The sequence below is a fragment of the Lissotriton vulgaris genome, chromosome 1_1 (genome assembly GCF_964263255.1).
Source record: "Lissotriton vulgaris chromosome 1_1, aLisVul1.2, whole genome shotgun sequence".
Lineage (NCBI taxonomy): Eukaryota > Metazoa > Chordata > Amphibia > Caudata > Salamandridae > Lissotriton > Lissotriton vulgaris.
The window spans coordinates 1093728148-1093748957 of record NC_141685.1 but is presented as its reverse complement, the minus strand read 5'-3'; the positions used below and the strand labels follow the sequence as shown (position 1 = coordinate 1093748957).

Genomic DNA, 20810 nt, shown 5'->3' with positions numbered 1-20810 from the left:
CAGGCTAAATGATCTGCTACCATCAGCGAACAAGCGAACAGGAGCGGGACTGCTGACTTAAAAGCCACGCAGCCTGAATTGATCTCAGGGTCGTGGATGAACAGAAGCGGGACTGCTGATTTAAAAACCACGTAGCCTGAATTGATCTCAGGGTCGTGGATGAACAGGAGCGGGACTGCTAATTTAAAAGCCACGTAGCCTGAATTAATCTCAGGGTCGTGGATATGAGCACGCTGCTGCGCTCGTTTGTGCAAAGTTCAATTTACCTGTAATCGGCGCCATCCACTTCTTATGTAGCGGTGGGGGATGCGGAAAGCTAGAGAGCTGACCTTGCTGGTGGTGGCACAGCGGAAGTGGAGGGGGGAACCTTCCGGTTATGGCGCTCGTTCCCTCCACACAGCCAAACTTTTGGTGGTGGAGTAGTAGAACACGCCTGGGCACAAAGGTAAGTGGTGGTACACCGATCAATGCAACAACATAATGACGATTTTACATAGTGCAATAATTACAACAAAATAAACAGTGTCATAAAAGATACAGTGCGCTACACTGCTGTCGCTAGGAGCAGGCTAGGAGCAGGCTAAATGATCTGCTACCATCAGCGAACAAGCGAACAGGAGCGGGACTGCTGATTTAAAAGCCACGCAGCCTGAATTGATCTCAGGGTCGTGGATGAACAGAAGCGGGACTGCTGATTTAAAAACCACGTAGCCTGAATTGATCTCAGGGTCGTGGATGAACAGGAGCGGGACTGCTAATTTAAAAGCCACGTAGCCTGAATTAATCGGGTCGCGGATATGAGCACGCTGCTGCGCTCGTTTGTGCAAAGTTCAATCTCACCCACAGGAAGCGGGTGCATAGGGTCCACGTGGCGTCGGGTTTCGTCACGCAGGTTGATGGTGCTTGAAGCTGAAGATGCTGCAGGCGATGTGAAGGAGAAGTGTCCAGGGTGATCCAAGGGTAGATCAGAGTAGTAAAGTACCTGAAAGCAGAGGGGACAGAGTCTGGGTCACTCAGCAGTGACCAGGGTGGAACCAGGACGGAACCAGGCAATGTCGGGCGCAATCGGGTGGTTGTCGAGGAGCTTCTCTCCGCTGCAACGTGGGCTCTGGGGCATCTGCGACGTCCAGGAGCGGGTCACGAGCTGTCCCACGCAGGCTCTCACCATCGGCGCTGTCAGCTTCAAGATCGGAGCAAACAACACTTGGCAAGAGCAATCCACGCGGGATTGGAAGATTGCTTCTCACTCGGACCAGGAGGGTCAGAGCGGGTGCTCCTTTTCAGAGGAGCGGGTGCAAGTCTGGAGCAACCAGAATCACAAGTCGTATGTCGGTTTTCGTCGGCACAGGGGCCACAAGCCAGTTGGCAAGTGACCGGGCCAACGCGTTGAGCCAAAGGAAGCAGAAGGGCCCCACGCAGCACTCGTCGAGTGTAGAGGGGTGAGCTTTGGTGCAAAAGTGGCTCAGGGCTGGGGCTTCTCAAACCCCGGTGTACAGCTTCGAGGGTCACGCGTGGGCTGCTTGGTCAGCGTCTCATGGTCTTTTCAAGATGGCATGCCCCACGCTTCCGGTCGCCTCCACGGGTCTCAGCTCTGCAGGGACTGTGGATCGGGCTGTAAGAAGGCAGGCAAGCTTGATCTCGTCGATCTCTGTCGCTCGAGTTCCTGCGGGAACTGCAACAAAGCAGACGTTGAGGTGCTGGATGGTGCCTGTTTGCACAGGGTGGTCACTCCTTGACCACAAGGGAGATTCTTCAGTCTTCTACGTCGATAATCTGAGTGCGTTGGCACTGCTCCCATTCTTATAGCAATCTAGGGGGCTGGATCCCTCCTATGGGTCTTTGTAGGGGGTGATGAGTGTGTTTGGCCAAGTTTGTTGGTGTCCTTAGGCTGAATCCTAATTCTTGTAATCAACGTCAGGAGTCCATATGATGTGAAAAAATTGCTTTTATTAAATAAGATTAAAACATGAACAGCCGACACGTGTTTCGCCCCCTGTGGCGATTTGCGCCGGGGCTTTTTCAAGGCTGTAAAAGATCAAAAGGGTAACAAACGTAAGCTTGAGAAAATTTAAAAACAGACAGCCTTTGACCCAAGTGCCTGTGAGATCAGAGGAGGAAAGGGAAGGTAAGTAAATGTGGACTGAAGAAAAGCTAGCGTGATTTGGAGTTGTGAATATACTACAGGTGATTGAGAGATAGGTGACATCCCAGTGATGTCAGGAAAGAAAAAGGATACATAGCGATCTTGGGTTTGTCTCCGCTAAGATTTAAAGATTTTAGTGGTTTAAGGCTAACGTTTATGTGAGCATATTTACAAGAAGTGCGATACAGAAAGTACTGGGTGAACTAGCATGACAAAAGAAGGTGTATTCCCGGGTGATCAGAAAAAGCCATCAGTGAGGTATAAGGCAAAAGAGAAAATTCAAAATGTACACTCCATACCTATTTAGAATATCATATGTTGATTTTGCAAGTCTTCATGGTATTGATTTATTTTTCACAAATTCCGATTGTTTTTCAAAATTTGATCTGTCAGATATAATATATATATACATTCAAAACAGTGCATTTGAATTATATGAAGTAGCATTTTATGCTAGGTATTGTACCTAAAACCATCATTTTATTCCAGTAAGTTTAGGCATGATACATATGGTGTTATATACACTTCCATTTAACTTTGAACCCCAGAGTGTGTTGCATGAACCATATGCCATTATATCGTGGATTATTGTTATTTTAAATATATACGGGGTAAGTATAATTATAAGACACAGAAGGTATTGAAATTAATTGAAAGCGACCTTGTTAGGCATGATACACATGGTGTTATATACACTTCCATTTGAATTTGAACCCCAAAGTACGTTGAATGAGCCATATGCCATTGTATCTGGGTTATTATTGTATTAACGCGGTAAGTGTAACTATAAACCCAGGCAGTATTTATGAAAAGTAGAGAGCTACCTTATGGGGCGAGTGATTAGATATGGAGTTGTACAACTCTAATCCTTACCCTTTTGATCTTTTACAGCCTTGAAAAAGCCCCGGCGCAAATCGCCACAGGGGGCGAAACACGTGTTGGCTGTTCATGTTTTAATCTTATTTAATAAAAGCAATTTTTTCACATCATATGGACTCCTGACGTTGATTACAAGAATTAGGATTCAGCCTAAGGACACCAACAAACTTGGCCAAACACACTCATCACCCCCTACAAAGACTCATTTGTTACAAAACTCAAGCGGTCCAGAGTTTTTTGAGTGTGTTCTTCTTAATACATGTAACGTGAAAACCGATATAGACTTGGTATTTCCAGTGGACCACTTCTCTTCCATAGAATCCCTCCTATGGGTGGGACCCAGGAAGGGGGTGGATACACCCCTTTCCCTTTGATCCAGGCTGCGCTGGGACTGGGGCTGGTGTGCCCCAGAACCGGTTTGGCCGGATTATGCAAGGGGCAGCCTTGTGCTCCCCAGGCAGTGTCTGGTTTCTTTCAAACCTCCCTGCTACAATCCACTATCTCCTGTCTGGGGTGGTGTGACACCTCCCTGTGACAGGAAAGCCTTTGTCCAGGCCTCCTGTGCTGAGTTTCGGTCGGCAGCAGGAGGTCAGACTTGTGTCTGTGGCAGAAGCATCCATTTTGTGGATCTGAGGCTCTTTTAAAATCAACCGCGTTTTAGCAAAGTAACATGTCGTCTCCCTCTAGAGGGGTGGAATGCTACCCCCGTCGCCAGGACTGGCGAGGGGGTAGTATTCCAAATCGTATGACACCTTACACAACATGTTTTGATAAAGCAAAACCAAAGTTAACATATAACCGCGAGGATTATAACGGACTTAATAGTATATGGTATGGCATTATCCCGGAACAGCTTAGGGAATTGGTCCCGACAGCTGCAGACAGGCTCAGCTCATGTTAGAGCACCATCTCACATAAAACCAAGTACTCTGCCTCCAGGATTGTTAAGGCCTGCCATAGGAGTGACTGATAGGTATACATGTGTCCAGATAGGTTTAGATATAGGCATACTATATCTAAGCAAGGGGTGATTACACCACCTTGCCCCAGCTGAGTGATCAGCCAGTTGTGTCAATTTTGGATAGCCAGCCAGGGGTGGCAAAAAGATATGCTGCAGCCCCTGGTAGGCCTTGGATGCACCTATGCCCTGGGCACCTATAGTGCTCTGTACAGGGGCTGATAAGGTGACCCAAGCCAATTTAGTTATGCACCTAGGGTACATGGAATCCATTTTACAGAGAGAGCAGATAGCCTGGGGCCCTGATTAGCAGGGAACCAGGCCAACTAAGTCGAAAACCAGCTAAACACAAGGCAAAAAATATGGGGTGACCATAGTCAGGTAGCCACCTTCCTACAGTTGGTGTGTCCATGAAGTTCTATCTGACTCCTACTTGTTGTTTTTGTCACTTGTGAGTATGCCGAGTGTGTGACTGGCAAGTCAGTGTTGTGTTTGGTTGATTATCCATGTGTATTGATTCTGTTTGTGTAGACTGTGCAGACCTGCTGCTCCACACTACCATTGTGGTTGTGTTTTCTCATGCATTGCTGTCACATGGTGCCTTTTTGCCTCCAGTATGGCATGTTGTGTGTGGTGTCATGCCATCCCCTATCCGTGCTACAAATGCCTACCCATTGTGGGTCTGGACTCCCTCTGTTTGTGTATGGTGCATTCCTGCCATATCCACTACTGACGTGCAGTACACTTAACTTAGATGTCGGCTGTCCCCTTGGTTTCTATGTTTGTCTGTGCCTCCTCATCACTTCATTTGTGACACTGTGCTCTGTGGTGCAGTTCTTTGGCCAGGAGCTATGTGCCACTCAGGATATTTCCCCAGTTGTTTATTTGTGATGTTCTCGTGCTGTTTGGCAGTATTGGTTGCTCATCTGTTGTTCATCTGTGTGTGCTGCCCAGTCCTCTGGTCAAGTTGATTCCACCTTTGTATCCCAGATTTGTGCATCTGTTGTTGTTGTGTTGAATGTATGTGTGTTGGCTGTGGTATTGCTTAACTTCCTGGGTGTGCTGTTGTGTTTGTGGTGTGCTGATTTGTGTTGTGTGGGTTGATGTTGTGTCGCTCATCTCTGTGTGTGACTGGTATGCTTGGTGTGCGCTCAGTGCTGTGTATATGTTGCCTTGTCATTGCCTGGTGTGTATCCCCTGATGTCCTGCAGTGTTTGCTCTTTTTGTCTGGGCATCTGTTGTTTGTTTGATGTGGCTGTGTTGTTCTGTGGTGGTGCACTTCTTGTGTGTGGTATGTTGTCTGTGCATTGTCCTTGATTGATTAGGTTGTGCACTCCTGTTGTGTCTGTGCTCCCATTGCTTTTCCACAGTTTGGCTGCACATGGCATGTCTGTTTTTGTTGTGGTTCTGTGTGTGTTTCAGTTGGGTTATGTGTTTGTGTGTTGTTTTTATGAAGACATTTGTTCTGGCATCCCTGTGTGTGTGTGTGTGTGTGATGTTTGTGGCTACACCCAGGGTATGTGTTTGTGTGTGTGTATATAGACTGGCAAGTATTGGCAGCCTTCAGTGTGTTTGGCACTGGTGTTGTGTGCTTCTGGTGTGAGGGGAGGGGGTAAGTGTATACATTTCTCCTGGTGTTTGACAGTCATGAAGTGTGTCAATGGGCCATTTGTGTTGTGCTGCTGGTGTACTCCTGTGAGGTGGTTGTATGCACGTATGGCTGTTCACACTTTGACTTCCGGGCCTTCCTTTCATCCTTGTGCCTAAACATGGTTTGCCTTGCTGTCTCCCTGTGTTGTTGCACTGTTATGTCTGTGGTTAGACTTCACTGATTGTACCAGCCATGTATGGTGTGATGGTCTGAGGGGGGTGTTATGTGTTCCTTATCTTGCATGTGATGTGCACATGCTTGTTGTTTCTCTCCATGGCCTTCCATTTGTGTGCATCCCACTTTGGCTTTCCTATTTGTTGTGCCCCATTGCTGTTGGCATTTGGGGTGTTTAGGTGTCTGTGTGTCAGTCTGTGGTATGTATGTGTGACTATGCAGGATGTGCGTCCATTTGTATGTTTGTTCCTTGTATGTGTTCATTTGGTGCTTGTACTCATTTTTGTTTCCCTGAGTGTGGGAGTGTTTTGGTGTGTTTCCCTGGCCCTGTGCTACTGTGCTGTGTGTTCCTGTGCAGCCACTCCTGCTGTCTCACTGGTTGTTTGTTGTGTGGTGCAGGGTGTGGTTTGACCTGGCTTGTTGTGCATGGGGGTGCACAGGATGGGAACATGGCATGTGCCTTCATGGAGTGTGCTAATGTGTGGTGGGAGGAGTTGTGGCCCTCAGGTCTTTGTGCCCTGCCCATGACTGGGACTGGCCCTGCCTTCTGCATTGTGCACATGTATTCCCTTGTGTTCTCTGCTGCGGTGACATGCCCAGGATATTGCTGAGAGATCGCAGTGAATATGTATCCTGGATACGGAGGGGTGACTTTGTGGCAGGTGGGTCATGTGTGGGTGCCCTTGTGGATGTGTTCCTGTCCTCAGCAGGGTGTCTGATGTGGATTTGGACCCTGTGTCAGCCCATGTATTGTGTGTTGTGTTTGTGTAGTTGCGTACCTTCGGCTGCGTCCACGACGGTCCACGAGTTGCTGGTGATGTAGCAGGTACAGCACCGGAAAAACGTGTAGAGCTGGATCCATGGCGGTTGTGACCAAGTGGAGAGGACCGGGACTCTGGTTTCGCGCTCCACTGTTGGGCTTCCGCTGTCTCTGATTGTGCGGTGTCTCCACTGCGGTGCATCTGCTTGTTTGGGGCATCCTAATTTGTGGAGCGGGGCGGACGTCATTCCGCACGGCAGTGAATCTGCATTGGCTCTCACCTCCGCCGCCGCGGGCGCACTTTGATGGCGGTGCACCGCGGCGGACGGGAAATGATCTAAGTTTGGCCATACTAATATGGCGGACGTAAGTACCGCTGCTCGTGGGCGGAAAAATTCAATTTTCTGCACCACTGGCATTGTGGTGGTACCACAGCCCGACATCCTAATGGACCCCTAAATGTCTGTTTGTCCTGCATGGCTTAGTATCCATATGACCAATCAAGGACCATATAAGACCAACAAACTTTGTAAAGCTGATTTACCAGCTTATTTTTTTTAGGAGGAAATAAAAAAAAAATATTTTTAGATTGCCTTAATCAAATCTTCTTGATATTGTTTGTACAGTATGTCTCCTGAGGGTTTACGTTGTAAATATCTTCTCTTTGATTGGAAATTTAAATGTTGCGCTTAAATTCTTGAAACTATAACTTTTAAAAAGCATGGCTCTCGATTGCCTTGAATTCAGTAGCCTGGATATTCTTAAGGACTGAAGACAAGTTCTTTGTTCAAGTAGTCAGGGTAGTACTAGGGAGAGAAACATGATCAAAAAGAAGATTCCTCTATTTGGTGCAGGAACAATGGTCTGCTGTCAATTTCTTTCCTACTTCGTGAAATACCTCACCTTGATAGCCTTCGTGTTGGCAACTAAATCTGCCAGCTGAAGTAGAGTAATGCAAGCTTTTTCTACTAAAGAGCCCTTTGTTAAGTTTTACAAGATCAAGATTCTGCTACAAATTCACTCGACTTTATCCTCAATGTCAAGTAATTTTCATCAAACAGAAATATTTCTCCTAGAAATTTTCACTCCAGTGAAATGTCCTTTTAATTTACTAGATAATAAAGGGCCCGATGTAGGTAAACGCGATTTTCCGATTTCAAAATACCGAGGCGGGCCGAATCGGTATTGTGAAATCGGAAAACGAGATGTAGGGAAAAAAAACCGAATGAATACCGATTCGGTCGGCATCGGTAATGAGATTTGGTACGTTCCGATTCTGCTCGGTCCGAATCGGAAAGTACCGAATCGGCCAACAACGATTCGGAAATCACCGAATCGGCTACCACCGAATCGGATATTCCCGATTCGGCGAATACCGATTCGGTAAAAGCCGATTCGGTAAAATCCGATTCGGCAATCATAGACCCATGGCGAAAAAGCCCATAGGAATGCATTGAATGAACCGATTCGGCTTTTACCGAATCGGATAATACCGAATCGGATTTTACCGATTCGGATATTACCGAATCGGTAAAAGCCGATTCGGCAATAGGCGATTCAGCCAATGAGGTGGCTCCCCCTCCCCCACCCAAACAGGGAGTGGCAACCCTGGCAGGTGCAGCTAATTAAGAAGTTTCTGGAAGTTTCTGGAAAGCCTGCCTGAGTCCAACACACACAGTTAGCAGCAGTGGGAGAAGGAGGTTGCAAACTGAACAGGAGAAAATGGCAGATCAGTCAGGAAGCCAGAAGTCCTCCCAGAAGAGGAAGCCCAAGTTCACCACCACCGAACTTCAGGTGCTGGTTGAGGAGGTGGTGAGGGTGCACCGCCAGCTGTTTGGCAAGCTGTCCCTCAACGTGCCAGACAGCACCAAGAGGAGAATCTGGGCCGACATCGCCCAGAAGGTGAATGCTGCGGGTGTCACCCCCAGGTCCATAGAGGAACTGAAAAAAAGGTTTTACGACATCCGCAGCCTCACGAAGAGGAAGCTGGCTGACATTCAAAGGCAGGCTGGACTCACTGGAGGAGGCAACAACCCGGCGCCACCCCTCACCGAGCTGGAGGAAATTGTCTCCAGCACCATCGAGAGGGAGAGTATCGTAGGAATCGGGACCCTGGACAGCTCTGCGAGAGCCACAGCTACAGGTAAGAAGCATGCGCATCATGACACACCCTACCAGACACCTCCCCATTAGACACAATGCATAGGCAAACACCAGCACTGTACTGTCACCAACATACAAGAGACAAGCATCATGGTACATGTAGTCAGCAGAAGTTAGCCAAATATGTCAGTGCAGAATCACAAGACAGGAAACAGTGTGACACGGTGTAAGGAGATGCAAGGACATGTGGAATGCCATAATTGTACTGACTGTAATACATCGGCACTCAGTTTACAAATGCTTCTTTGTACCTAGGGGCCCCATCAGGCGGAACAACTGCGACAGCAGAGGGAGCAGCAACGTCCAACACTGCAGTCGCAGGGCCGAGCACCAGCCAGGCTGGCCAGGAGGAGGAGGAGGAGGATGAGGAAGGAGACACCCCAGGGCTAGGAATGGAGGGAGTCCTGGTCATTGACTTCCAAGCAGTGCACTCCCCAGTACTGCCCAGCACACCCCCCTTGCACAACCGTGGCCTTGCCACCTGTCCAACCTGTCCTGGGAGCAGGGGCTCCGGGACCGGCCAGCACCACACCCCCACCAGTGGCACCCCAGCCCACTCAGCAGGCCGGAAGCAGCAGTGCCCGACGCCGTGCCACCACCACCACTGCTGCACCAGCACGGGAGGGCAGTGTGTTCCTGGGCCTGGAGGGACAGATGGTTAAAATCCAGCGCCAACAGGCCAGATCCACCATGGCCTGCCAACGCCAGCTCCTGCAGCACAACATGCAGATGGGGGAGTTGGTGAAGGGTTTCCAGGCTGTTGTGGACAGCAACAAGGAGGTGGCAGCAGGGTTAGGCAGGCTGACCACTGCCATCACCCACTCATCTGCCAGACAGGAGGAGCATGAGGTTGCACGCAGGAGGGATGCCCGGGTGCTGAACCGGGCCATGGCCCGCCTTGCAGCGGCGACCGCACAACTGTGCCATCGCAGCTCCAACCAAGAATCTGTGCTCAGTCAGCATACGGCTGAGCTCACTAGGGGGATGGCCAGGATCACCACGGCCATGGAGGCCATGATAATATCAAACACCGCCTCCAATCCTGCCCTGGACCTGGGTGATGCTGGAGACAGCAGCAGCCGCAGCAGCCCGGCCAGCGCTGCATCTGAACCACGGAGGAGCACCAGGCGATCCGCTGATGCTGCTGGGCATTCGGAGGGGGCCGAGGGACACCCCAGTGGGTCTGGCAAGCGGGCAAAAAAATAGCCTGGCAAGGGGGGATGAGCAAACCAGAACCCTGGACTTTATTTGATTTTACATACTCCATTTTTTGATGCACATCAGTGCTGTAACTGTGGTGCATCACTATTAAAATTTGATTTTTTGCAAGCAACATTTAGCTGTCTTTGCATCTGTACTCAGTCAGAAATAGTTCTCAGTGATCTCCTCACGTCTGTATCTGCCATCACTTGGCGTACACACCCCAGCTGGCTGTGTCAGTGGCACAGCTTCGTCGTCGTCATAGTCCTCGTAGTCAGACAACTCCACCTCAGTGCCCTTCTTGGCCGCAAGGTTGTGTAACATTGCACATACAGCTATGATCTTGCAGCAGGTGATGGGGGTATACTGCCTTGCACCTCCACTCTTGTGCAGGCATCTGAATCTACTTTTCCAGATGCCAAAGGTCCGTTCGACAACATTCCTTGTGCGTATGTGGGCCCGGTTATACCTCCTTTGGCTGGGTGTGGAGGGGTTGAGGTAGGGGGTGAGTATGAATGAGCGGAGGGCATATGCACTGTCGCCTGGAAGAGAAAGGGGTCACATTAGACACATGCATACATGTATTCCACCTACCTACTATGTGTTATGGGGGTCTGATGATGTGTCTCACCTAGGAGGTATCCTTCTCCAAATTCGCCAGCCATCAGCCGTGCATATATGCCGCTCTGTTGGAATATATAGGAGTCATGGGTACTCCCTGGAAATTTTGCTACCAGGTCTGTGATGGTGCACTTGGCATTGCAGATCACCTGCACGTTGATGGTGTGTGTAGATTTCCGATTGCGGTATATGTATTCGGTGTCCGCTGGTGGGCAAATCGGAATGTGTGTGCCATCTATGCAACCGATGATTTGGGGAAATTGTGCCATCTGGTAGAAGTCAGCTTTAGTTTGTAGCAGTTCTGCGTGGGTTGCAGGGAAAGAGATGTATTGGTCCATCCTGTCTATCATGGCGTCAAGGAATATGTGGAAGAACCTTGACAGGCTGCTCTGGCTCACCCCTCCTGCTGCTGCTACTCCACTTTGATAGCTGCCAGACGCAAGCAGGTGTAGGCTGCATAGCACCTGGACGTGCGCAGGGATGGCGTGTGCCCTTGGGGTGTGGTGGTCCAAGAATGGCTTAAGGTCCCTGATGAGCTCAAGTATGGTGTCAGAGTCCAGCCTGTATCTCTGTAGGATCTCAGCCTCAGTGAGCATGAACAGGGTTACCCTCTGTCTGTAGACCTGTTCATTTCTTAGCCATTCCCTCTGTCCTTCCTGCTGTAGCCGTAGCCGCCTCGCAATGACATAGAAAGCTGCCATCCTGCAAGTTGCAATGCATTTTGGGACTGTTTATATGGGTTGGAGTTGGTTACCACCTGATTGCAATCCATGGTAAATACCGAGTGAATTCTACCGATTTTGAGCCGATTTCGGTGTTTCTGTGCCTCCCTACATCTCCCCAACTGTCGGAATCGGGGAATTTTCCGATCGGAGATTCATACGAATCGGCATGTTTTCCGATTCGGATCATGTCCGATTCGGTATTTGTACCGAATCGGTAATTGGACCGAATCGGTGATTTTCCGATTCGGTGTCAATAACGATTCGGTAATTGGACCGAATCGGTGATTTTCCGATTCGGTGTCACTAACGAATCGGTAATTGGACCGAATCGGTGATTTTCCGATTCGGTGTCACTAACGAATCGGTAATTGGACCGATTCGGTCTTTGCATCCGATTCGGTGTTTTTCCGATTCGTTACATATCCGATTTTCGGTATGTACGTATCGGATTCTTTCCCATTCGGTACTCATTCCGATTTGGTTTTCTATCCGATTCTTTCTGTTTTTGGTTCCCTACATCTCGATGGCTGTTTACCGATCGGTAAGGGCCAAAAATCGGTATTTTCGGCCGTTACCGATCGGTAACGCCCTACCTACATCGGGCCCTAAATGCCTATCAATATATTTGAAAAAAATCATATCAGCTGTTTGTCTCTTTTAGTGAAAGCTTGGTATTGCTCGATCTCTCAGTGGTTGTATCAGCCTGTGTTAGAACAAAGCATGTAGAACTGCGTTAGCCAGTGCTGCAGTGTTTTAATTCAACAGGACTGGGGATTCGAAACCACAGCAACAATCTTAACTCTAGTGTCCCCTCCTTTAAAGCAGCTGCACATACATTCACCAAATAATTACTTCCTGGATGTATAGTGTGACACTCAGTACTCTGAAATTGTTTCTTTCATGTGAATCATCTTTTACACATTTCTGACTTTGTATACTGCTTCCAACTCTAGATTAAATCTTATGTATCTGTAAATGATTCAGTGTTGAAGAAGTTACTTCCTTGTCTCTACAGTTTCACAATGTACATTCTTCTAAACCGTTCGAAGATGGTCCCGGGGTGGTGTTCAGGCCTTTCCACTTCAGTGGCTGAAATTGAACACATACAATGTGGTAGAAAGACTTCACAGACTAACGTATAAACGAGTATGGAACTGATTTAAAGTTTGGCGGCGAGGTTACTCTCTAATAAACGTGGAGTATGTCCCTTCCACCGTATAACAAGTGAATTATACTCTGATAAGCTATGCACCATGTTTGTGATGCAATAACCCAGCCACCAAACTCTAAATCAGGCCCTATGTCTTTAATTCCCCATAATCAGAGGGTTTGGTATTTTCCAGCTTGACACAGGCACAGATTCAAAAGATGGGAATCTACGAGAATACCAAAAATGAAAACAAAAATTGCATGCAATTACATTTTTCTTATTTGTTCTCAGAGAAAAATTATTACTCATATGTACTTTTTTCTACTTTTCCTACCTTTTAAGAGTTCCTGTTTGAACAGCTGTCCTGCACCAGTGAGGTCCTGATTTGGTCAATATATTGCTGCCTGCTACTGCTGACGGAAGAGAGACTCTTCTTTTCTAAGTGCCACACAGTCTATGGTGAATATTTTCAATCTCATTATTAACTTCTCATTGTATCTCGAAGTTCTACCTAGCTTTGGCTAAATGAAACTATAACAGATGGGACCGGAATACATAAAGTAGTGTTCGCCAGCTCGGGTTTCTCTCCATATTCACAAACCTAGAATAATGATGTACCTCTAGTCTGGATCCCAGCTCACTTTTCAATAGTTAAAACATATGAATTTGCCGATCTATGTTTCTTTTTTAGGAAGTCCAAATAGAGCAAAACATATTCCTCCCAATGTTCATATGCTATTACTGTTTTCCCCTGCAGTTCCGGAGAACTATGAACATTTTAAAAGCATGTTTTATGTTAATCTGTTGCTGTGCCATACCCCATGGAATTTATAATACTAATAATTTGTTTATGATATAACATTTAATAATGCATTTGTTCGTTATTCTTAGTGTTGTAAATAACAGGTGTTAAAATTTCCCAATTTCGATAGTACTTAGGCACGCAACCTAATGTGTTTAATAATGAAACCCAATTCTATTATGCCTAGAAAGCACTGCTCTTTTAACACCGCTCCCTTCAGTCACTCCTGTGAGGGAATGGTCAAAGCACGCATTGTGCCAAATTATTGAATTTGCATTTATGTTGTGCATGAGACTTAATGAATATTAAGCCTCGTACAGTCTTTTACAGCATATTCTTACATCACAGCCCTGCTCAGATACTGTTTGACTACCCGGGGCATCAATTAGTCAAACAGTATCTCTGCAGGTGCTCTAAAAGCTAAGAATAAGTGCCTGAGGGTGAAATGATCGATGCCCAAACTTTGTGCCTTCATCCAGCCTGTGACTTCTACCACGTCCTTACTTTTTTCTCCTGCGGCACAGTATGTATGGATCCCATTCCTCTGGAATTTTAGGGACGTTGGACTAAGCTATACTAAGTAATGGTTGCTTAGTTCGGGATAGGCCTATCCAGCTTAGAAATATTATACCAGTTTTAACAGGTTTGAAAAACAGTATCCTGCAGTTTGTCTTCAGCCTTTCTTGTACTACTTCATCTTCTTTGAGATGCCTGCAGACCTGGCCCCGGGAACATTATTGTCACCTCTGGGCCTCACTAGGTGCAGCAGTATTGCCTAAGGCTGAAATATATCATAATCAGCAACAAAGGTTTTCTTGATTTTTTTTAGTCTATGAAGAAAAAAAAGAGGTAACAGTTTTATGTTCTATAGAACCCCAACCCCTGCTTGGGATTCCGTTTTTAGGTTTCACCTGGCGTCCACTGCGCAGCAGTTTTCACGCAGGCGAAATCTTTTGAGTTTCAGTATGGGGCTTTAACCCGCCTCTCTGTTCCATTGGCTAGCTCCATAAATGGAGGCTAGCCATTGGAACAGAGATGCGTCAGCCATTGTGGGAGCAGATTCGTGGACGTTCCGGCGATTTTTTCGCTCTCTGCCCCTTTAACAACGTCATTGCGACGGTGGTCGGTTGTTTTTTTTTTTTCTCCAAGGTTTTTTTTTTTTCATTCCTCCGAAGATGGCGGCCGGGCAGTAGCTTACTTGGGAAGCTCCGCAGCTCGGACCCTTTTCTCTGTACTAAATAAAACCGCTCAAGTGTGACGAAGATGACTCTTCAAAAGGGTAAGGCCATTTCTTATAGCAAGCACTAATAGCCATTTCAGGCCGACAGCCGTCGGAAGAAGTACAGGTGAGTGCTTGTTTTTTTTCTTGCTTTCTGCATTCTGATTCTGCCCGTTCCCGCCTTCCCTCCCGCTGTCCGTGTGCCCGTTCCCGCCCTTCCTCCCAGTGTCCGTGTGCCCGTTCCCGCCCCCCCTCCCGCTGTCCGTGTGCCCGTTCCCGCCCCCTCCCGCTGTCTGTGTGCCTGTTCGACTCCGTGGCATGTTTACCTGCCAATCCTTGCTTATTATACCGTTGGAGGAGCGAGAGGAGAGTTGTGGCGGCAATGTGTAAATGCAAGGTTGCAGCTAGGTTTAAAATTGAGGGTGTTTCCATCCTTCAGGGGAGGACTGGGCTGCTGGGTGCACTGTTTCTTCCGTTTTATTCTGGTGCCGCCTTCTTCCCTGGAATCCCCTGCTACGCCAGGGGGCCCTGGACGCCTCAATGATGTGACTCACTCGGGTAGGCATGAGCACACTAGTTACTCCCCCCCTCCACCTGCCCCACTGCCCAGCATCCTCCACTGCCTCAATCAATCTTCCACTCGCAGTAAATTAGCAGTCTGTTGAGTATACCTAGGGCTTAAAAGTGCATGTCTTTTTGCGACTTTTTCACTTTTTTATTGGACCGTGAATGAATTTGCAAGCCACTTACTGAATACCAACATCTCTCTACGTCACGAACACCAGCTGTTAATTTGAATGGTGAAGCTAACTGTCCTTTTCCTCAGGCCCAGTGTCTAAGGCCAGGATCCAAAGTGGGGGACAGTGAAAATGGGTGCCTCCACGGATGCGGGTATAACAATGCTTGGGTGCAACGACTTGGCGTATTGCAGCAGCCACGTCACGTTGCACCGCCCTCTGCCCGTCTCCTACTGCCTCCTGTCTTCAGGTTAATAATGGGTGATAGGATAGTTGGGCAGTGGGGCAACCCCGGAGAGAACGACGGCAGCTGTGTGCGTCTTTCTCCTAGTTCTCAGACTTTGCAATGCTGTAATGCCACCTGGCCGCTCTCCTCATCTGATCCGCTCACTGCTCCTTTCACTGTTGCTTGTTAAAGCTTTTAGTGCTTGTTTTTACATCGGTCAGGCAGCCCTGAGGAGGAATAGAGAGCAGACACTGGATGTTAGAGTGTCTATGCAGAAGCATGCACAGTCAGACGTCGGCGGACAGGTTGAGACTGGCATCGCGTTAATCAGCGGCAGAGCCCGCAGCGCCCCCTAGGTTTAGACCCGCCAACCCTAGAGCTCTGCGGCCGGGGTCTTCGCTGGCTAAGAAGAGATACCCTCAACACTGGGGAATACGAGCAGGATGTCGCCTGGCCAGGAGAGCTGCATCGCATTGAAGTGTCCGGGCTTCAGGTGAGTAGCGGACGGGGCCCAGTCGACGCTCCAGGGGATGGAGGTATCGGTGAGGAGTGGTCCGGGGCTGTCACTATGAGAGGTTGAGTAAGCATAGGCGGTAGTTCTCAAAGGCAGGCTGCTCTTTATTTACATTGTCTGCAACAGCGCCTCTCAGCAGTTGTAGCACCGGTTTATTTGCAAAGAATAACTGAATACAGCGGTTTTTGCCTTCGCTTTTTATATGATGGAGGGCCAGGTCTCTCGCTTACTTCACAATATCCTATTGTCCCCAGAATATGGCAAAGGACCGTATCACTACCCTCTTCCGCCTCACGACCCGTAGAGTTTCCCAAAGACCCACTTTTAGTGGGCATGAGTCACATAGCGTCCTGTACCCTAATTCACTACACACCAGGATTCATGATCAGAGCATCTGGAAGTTCGGAGTCACCCGGTGGGGGGCACGATGCCTCACACCTTCTCAATGGAGCCTTTCATGTCGCTGTTCTGATTACTTAATACCCACTTGCTTACAGTGAGCCCCTGTCCCACACACAGCAGAGCGGGTAGAACCACATAATATGAGATTTCTCCGATTGCTGCCAGTTCCATTAGTGCAGCCTTTTGCCCTTCATAATACTATTGCACGTTGTTTTTTCTACTTTGTGACCCATGTTCTTACCAAAGCATGACCCATGTTCTCACCGGAGCAATCACGATCTCTTCTAATTTCTACTCACTTCAGAGTCCAATACAATCTGACCTTATAGTATCAACTGGACACCAAACAACCCTGTCAAATCGTCCGTGCCCCTGTAATCAACAGTAGAATTCACTGTCACACTGACCACTTTGCTGGCTCTGTTCAATCTTGTCAAGCCCTTTCTCTTGCACCTATCTTGCACCTAATAGTGTACTCTGAAACGGTGTCACCATCAACTAATGTTCCCTCTTTTAAGCAACGAATCCCTCCTGCACCACGCTCTTGCTTAGTATGACCCCTGTCACTGTTGGCCACAATACAAGAACATATGCGACCACAGTATGCACCTACATACCGAATTGAAATGCAAAGTACATGTGCGAAGATTTTGTGTTTTTTCAGAGGCACGCCTCTGGTGATCATTTAGTATCAAAAGGGCAATAAAATGGTCAAATGGCATGCTGTTGTCAGTACCCGTATAATCACAATTATTCATGTGGACGAATAAATAACCTAAACAATAATTATCAAGAATCTCTAGGAGCGGTGTTAAAATATTCGTAGGCAGTGCAGAGGTACAGCTTACATAAATATAAAAAATACTTTGACAGATACTTAACGTTGTTTCATATCTGTACATTGGGTGTTGTGGTCTCAGTTTCCTGCTTGTGCTTTTATGTTACACAGCTTCTCCATATTTCATGTATATGTATGCAATATCTGAGCCAAAAAGTATGTGAAACAAAAGTATTCAAGAGTACTGAACCAAGGTCTCAATCAATGTTCTGCTATTAATAACACCACTCTAACGTAATCGGCTCTTGCACAAGAACACAAGTCATCAAGAAGCATTCAGGCCCTCATCAGGTATTTACAAGAACATGCAGAGTTTGGGGCAGTAAGAACCTAAATCTAAAAGTTATTCTCCAAAAACTCGTAATTGGTGTGATATTTATTGTGCTTTATAAGATCCGACTCCACTGAGCAACAGAAATAACCCAATTACGAGTTTTTGGAGAATCACTTTCAGATTTAGGGCCAGATGTATCAAAGTGTTTTGCCCATTCTGTGTCTATGGGGAAATGTGTTGATACATATGGCCCTTAGTTTCTTACTGCACCAAACTCTGCATGTTCTTGTAAATACTGGGTTTTTGATGTCTCCCTCCCGCCGTCTTGAACCAGCGGACGTGGCCGCTCCGGGATGCCAGTTTGAAACTTTCGAGTTCGTATATTCCTCCTGTAATGTACCTTTTGCTACCTCGTGTATTTTGTTTGCTCACAATTGTCACTTTTGCCTCATGTAACTTAACGTCTGCTTTTGTAATTTGTTCACTCGTAATCTTCTCATGTATCATTTCTGTTTCTATTGTGAAGCGCTGGATTTAGCAGTGTCACTGTTGTTATAGAACTCGTCTGCAAGTAATTTCCGTCTGCTGAGCTCGTCCAGTAGGGTACAATAGGTCTCACATTTGCGAGAGATTGAGCTATTGGCAATGTAAATGACAGTGCCATTTATTTATCTGTTTTCAAAACCAACATATAAATACAAATTTTGTCATTTACAATGCCAATAGCTCTAACTTATGCAAAGGCGAAACCGTTGCATTGTAAATGCTTGTTCCAGTTTGTGTCTAGAGAAAGAGCAAAGAACTCACCACCAACATCAACGCCTTCATTTCCTCTTCCACCTTCTCAGAAGAATGGAATCACGCCGAAGTCAAATCACTGCTCAAAAAACCTTCCACAGACACAAAAGATCTCAAGAAGCATAAGCCTAGCTCTCAGCTCCCCCTTTTTTTTTATTTATTGAGATTTTACAAACCAACAAATTCCAACATAAGGCATTGGATACAGAGCTTTGTAGAATGATTTCGATACAGTAAGTAAGTAGTAGTAGCATTTACAAGGGTACTCAACAGCACAGATACAGCACGAATCTCTTCTCACGCAAGACAGTACAAACTATTGTATAGCTAAATTAGGGCTGCTTAGGAGCCGGGAATGCACCCAACCGTCATGTTCATGGTAGGCATGGGCTATGTTCTTCATACCACGTAAGTGGGCGTCTAGTTCAAGCCTGATTCTCTTATCTGCTGCTACCCACAGATAGGCCTGTTGCCTGGGATGACCAGATCCATATCCTGCAGCCTCCTCTGACCCCCGGTGCCTCCCCCTCAGTCTGCTGTGAACGCGCCTATACCAGGAATGGTTCCCAAATGTCTCTTGGCCTAGATGCAGGAAGCATCAGTTCCCAGAATGTCGTTAATTTTGTATGCCCAAATACAATATCTCTTATCCAGTCCTTCAATCTGGGGATCTCCCTCCTGCGCCAATGTATGGCTACCCTGCGTTTAGCAAAGAGCAATAGCATAGCATGCAATTTCTTATGTTCCGGCGGTGTGCCTTTCACATAACCCAATAGACCTATTTAGGGCTTGGGTTCCGATGGTGTGTTTATGATATCATGAATTGTGTGGAAAGTCTTAACCCAGAATTCAGCCAGCCCGGGGCAATCCCATGCCATTTGTTAAATATGGCCGGGCTAAATCCACATCTCCAGCTCCTATCATCCCCCCTAATCTTCATTCTGTGCAACTGTACTGGTGTTCTATAAAACGTGTGGAGGAATTTAAAGTGAATCAACCACAGTTTATAATTTGGCAATAAAGCGCTAATCTGCCCACAACAAAATGCCGATTGCTCATCAGTTAACAGGGTTTGTAAGTCGGAGGTCCAGCCCTGTAGCTCCTTTGGCGTGGTGATAGGGGCCGAATTCTGCATATTACTATAGAAAGTGTCATTAGTCTATGAGTAGATGTTGTCTTTATAATATTCTCAAGTGCCATCAATGTGGACGGGGGATCTGGGAAGGTCTCATGTATTTGTTTACAGGTGGAGCGTACTCTGTAATATAGGAAGAGCGCCGGAAGTAGCCCGGTCCTCCTGGTTATCGTCTCTGTCGGGGCCCTAAAACTGCCATCAGGGTATAAGTCCTCAAATGTTTGTAGGCTTCTCTCAGCTCCCCTTGTCTGTCAAAGTCCTGGAAATGGTCCTGGAAACTGCCAATGCACTAACTACCTAGAGAACAATGACCTCTTAGACCCCTCCCAATCAGGGTTCCAGTCAAGCCATAGCACAGAAACCGCCTAATCGCTGCCACCGACGACATCAGGTCTTTCCTAGACCTGGTAGAAACTGCTGCCCTAATCTTCCTCGACCTCTCTGCAGCTTTCGACACCCTGTCACACCACACCCTACTAAATAGCTTTCATCAGATAGTAATTCAAGAAAACACCCTCAAATGGATCGCATCCTTCCCCACCAGAAGAACCTAGAGCACCTACCTTCCACCATACACCTCGGACCTCAAGAACATCATCTGCGGCGTCCCCCAAGGGTACTCTCTCAGCCTCACCTATTTTAACGCCTACTTGACCGCTCTGAAAAAATTGTCAGGACCCTTGGTCTAAACGTCATATCCTACTCTGACGACACCCAGCTCACCCTCTAGCTATCTGCAGATCCCTTCACCACCAAGGCCAATTTCCACTTATGCATAACGAGCATCACCCACTGAATGCAAACAAACTGCCTCAAACTCAAAACCCACACGTCAGAAGTACTCTTCTTCAGAAACAACAAATTCCCATGGAAAGGCTCCTGGTGGCCTGTGGAAATGGGACCCTCTTCCACTCTCACAGAACATGCCAGGAATCTTGGCATCATACTGGACAGCAAACTAATCATGAGAACCTAGATCAACGCAGTATACACATCCTGCCCCTTCACTCTCCGAATGGCCAGGAAAATCTTCAAAGGCTCCCTGCCAGCACCAGACTCACTGTAACCCAGGCTCTTATCACCAGTCACCTGGTCTATGGCAACACTCTCTAAGTGGGAGTCACTGCACACCTACTAAAGAGACTACAGACCATACTTTACTCAGCCACCAGACTCGTCCTCAATCTCCAGAGATAGGCCTACATTCCCTCACACCTCAAGAAACTCCACTGGCTCCCGGTCCACAAGAGGTGCCATTTCAAGATGCTCATGCACACCTTCCAATACCTTCACAATCTGGGACCGGCCTACGTCCGTCACCATCTGATTTTCTACCAGCCCTCCAGGCACCTGCCTGCCTCGCCCACACCCACTACATCCACCAAAGCAAGTGCGGCGGATGCTCCTTATCCAGTATTGGGGTATCTGTCATAGATTCACA

The 20810-nt window shown here is 47.4% G+C and overlaps 1 protein-coding gene across 1 annotated transcript in view; it reads left to right on the top strand.

The window, feature by feature from the left end:
• Positions 1–20810, top strand: part of MEI1 (meiotic double-stranded break formation protein 1) — a 3731473-nt gene that overhangs the window by 908055 nt on the left and 2802608 nt on the right. The window contains exon 9 of the mRNA XM_086963480.1: positions 12767–12883. Coding sequence (XP_086819606.1) covers positions 12767–12883 — 117 coding nt within the window. The remainder of the gene's footprint in view (positions 1–12766; positions 12884–20810) is intronic.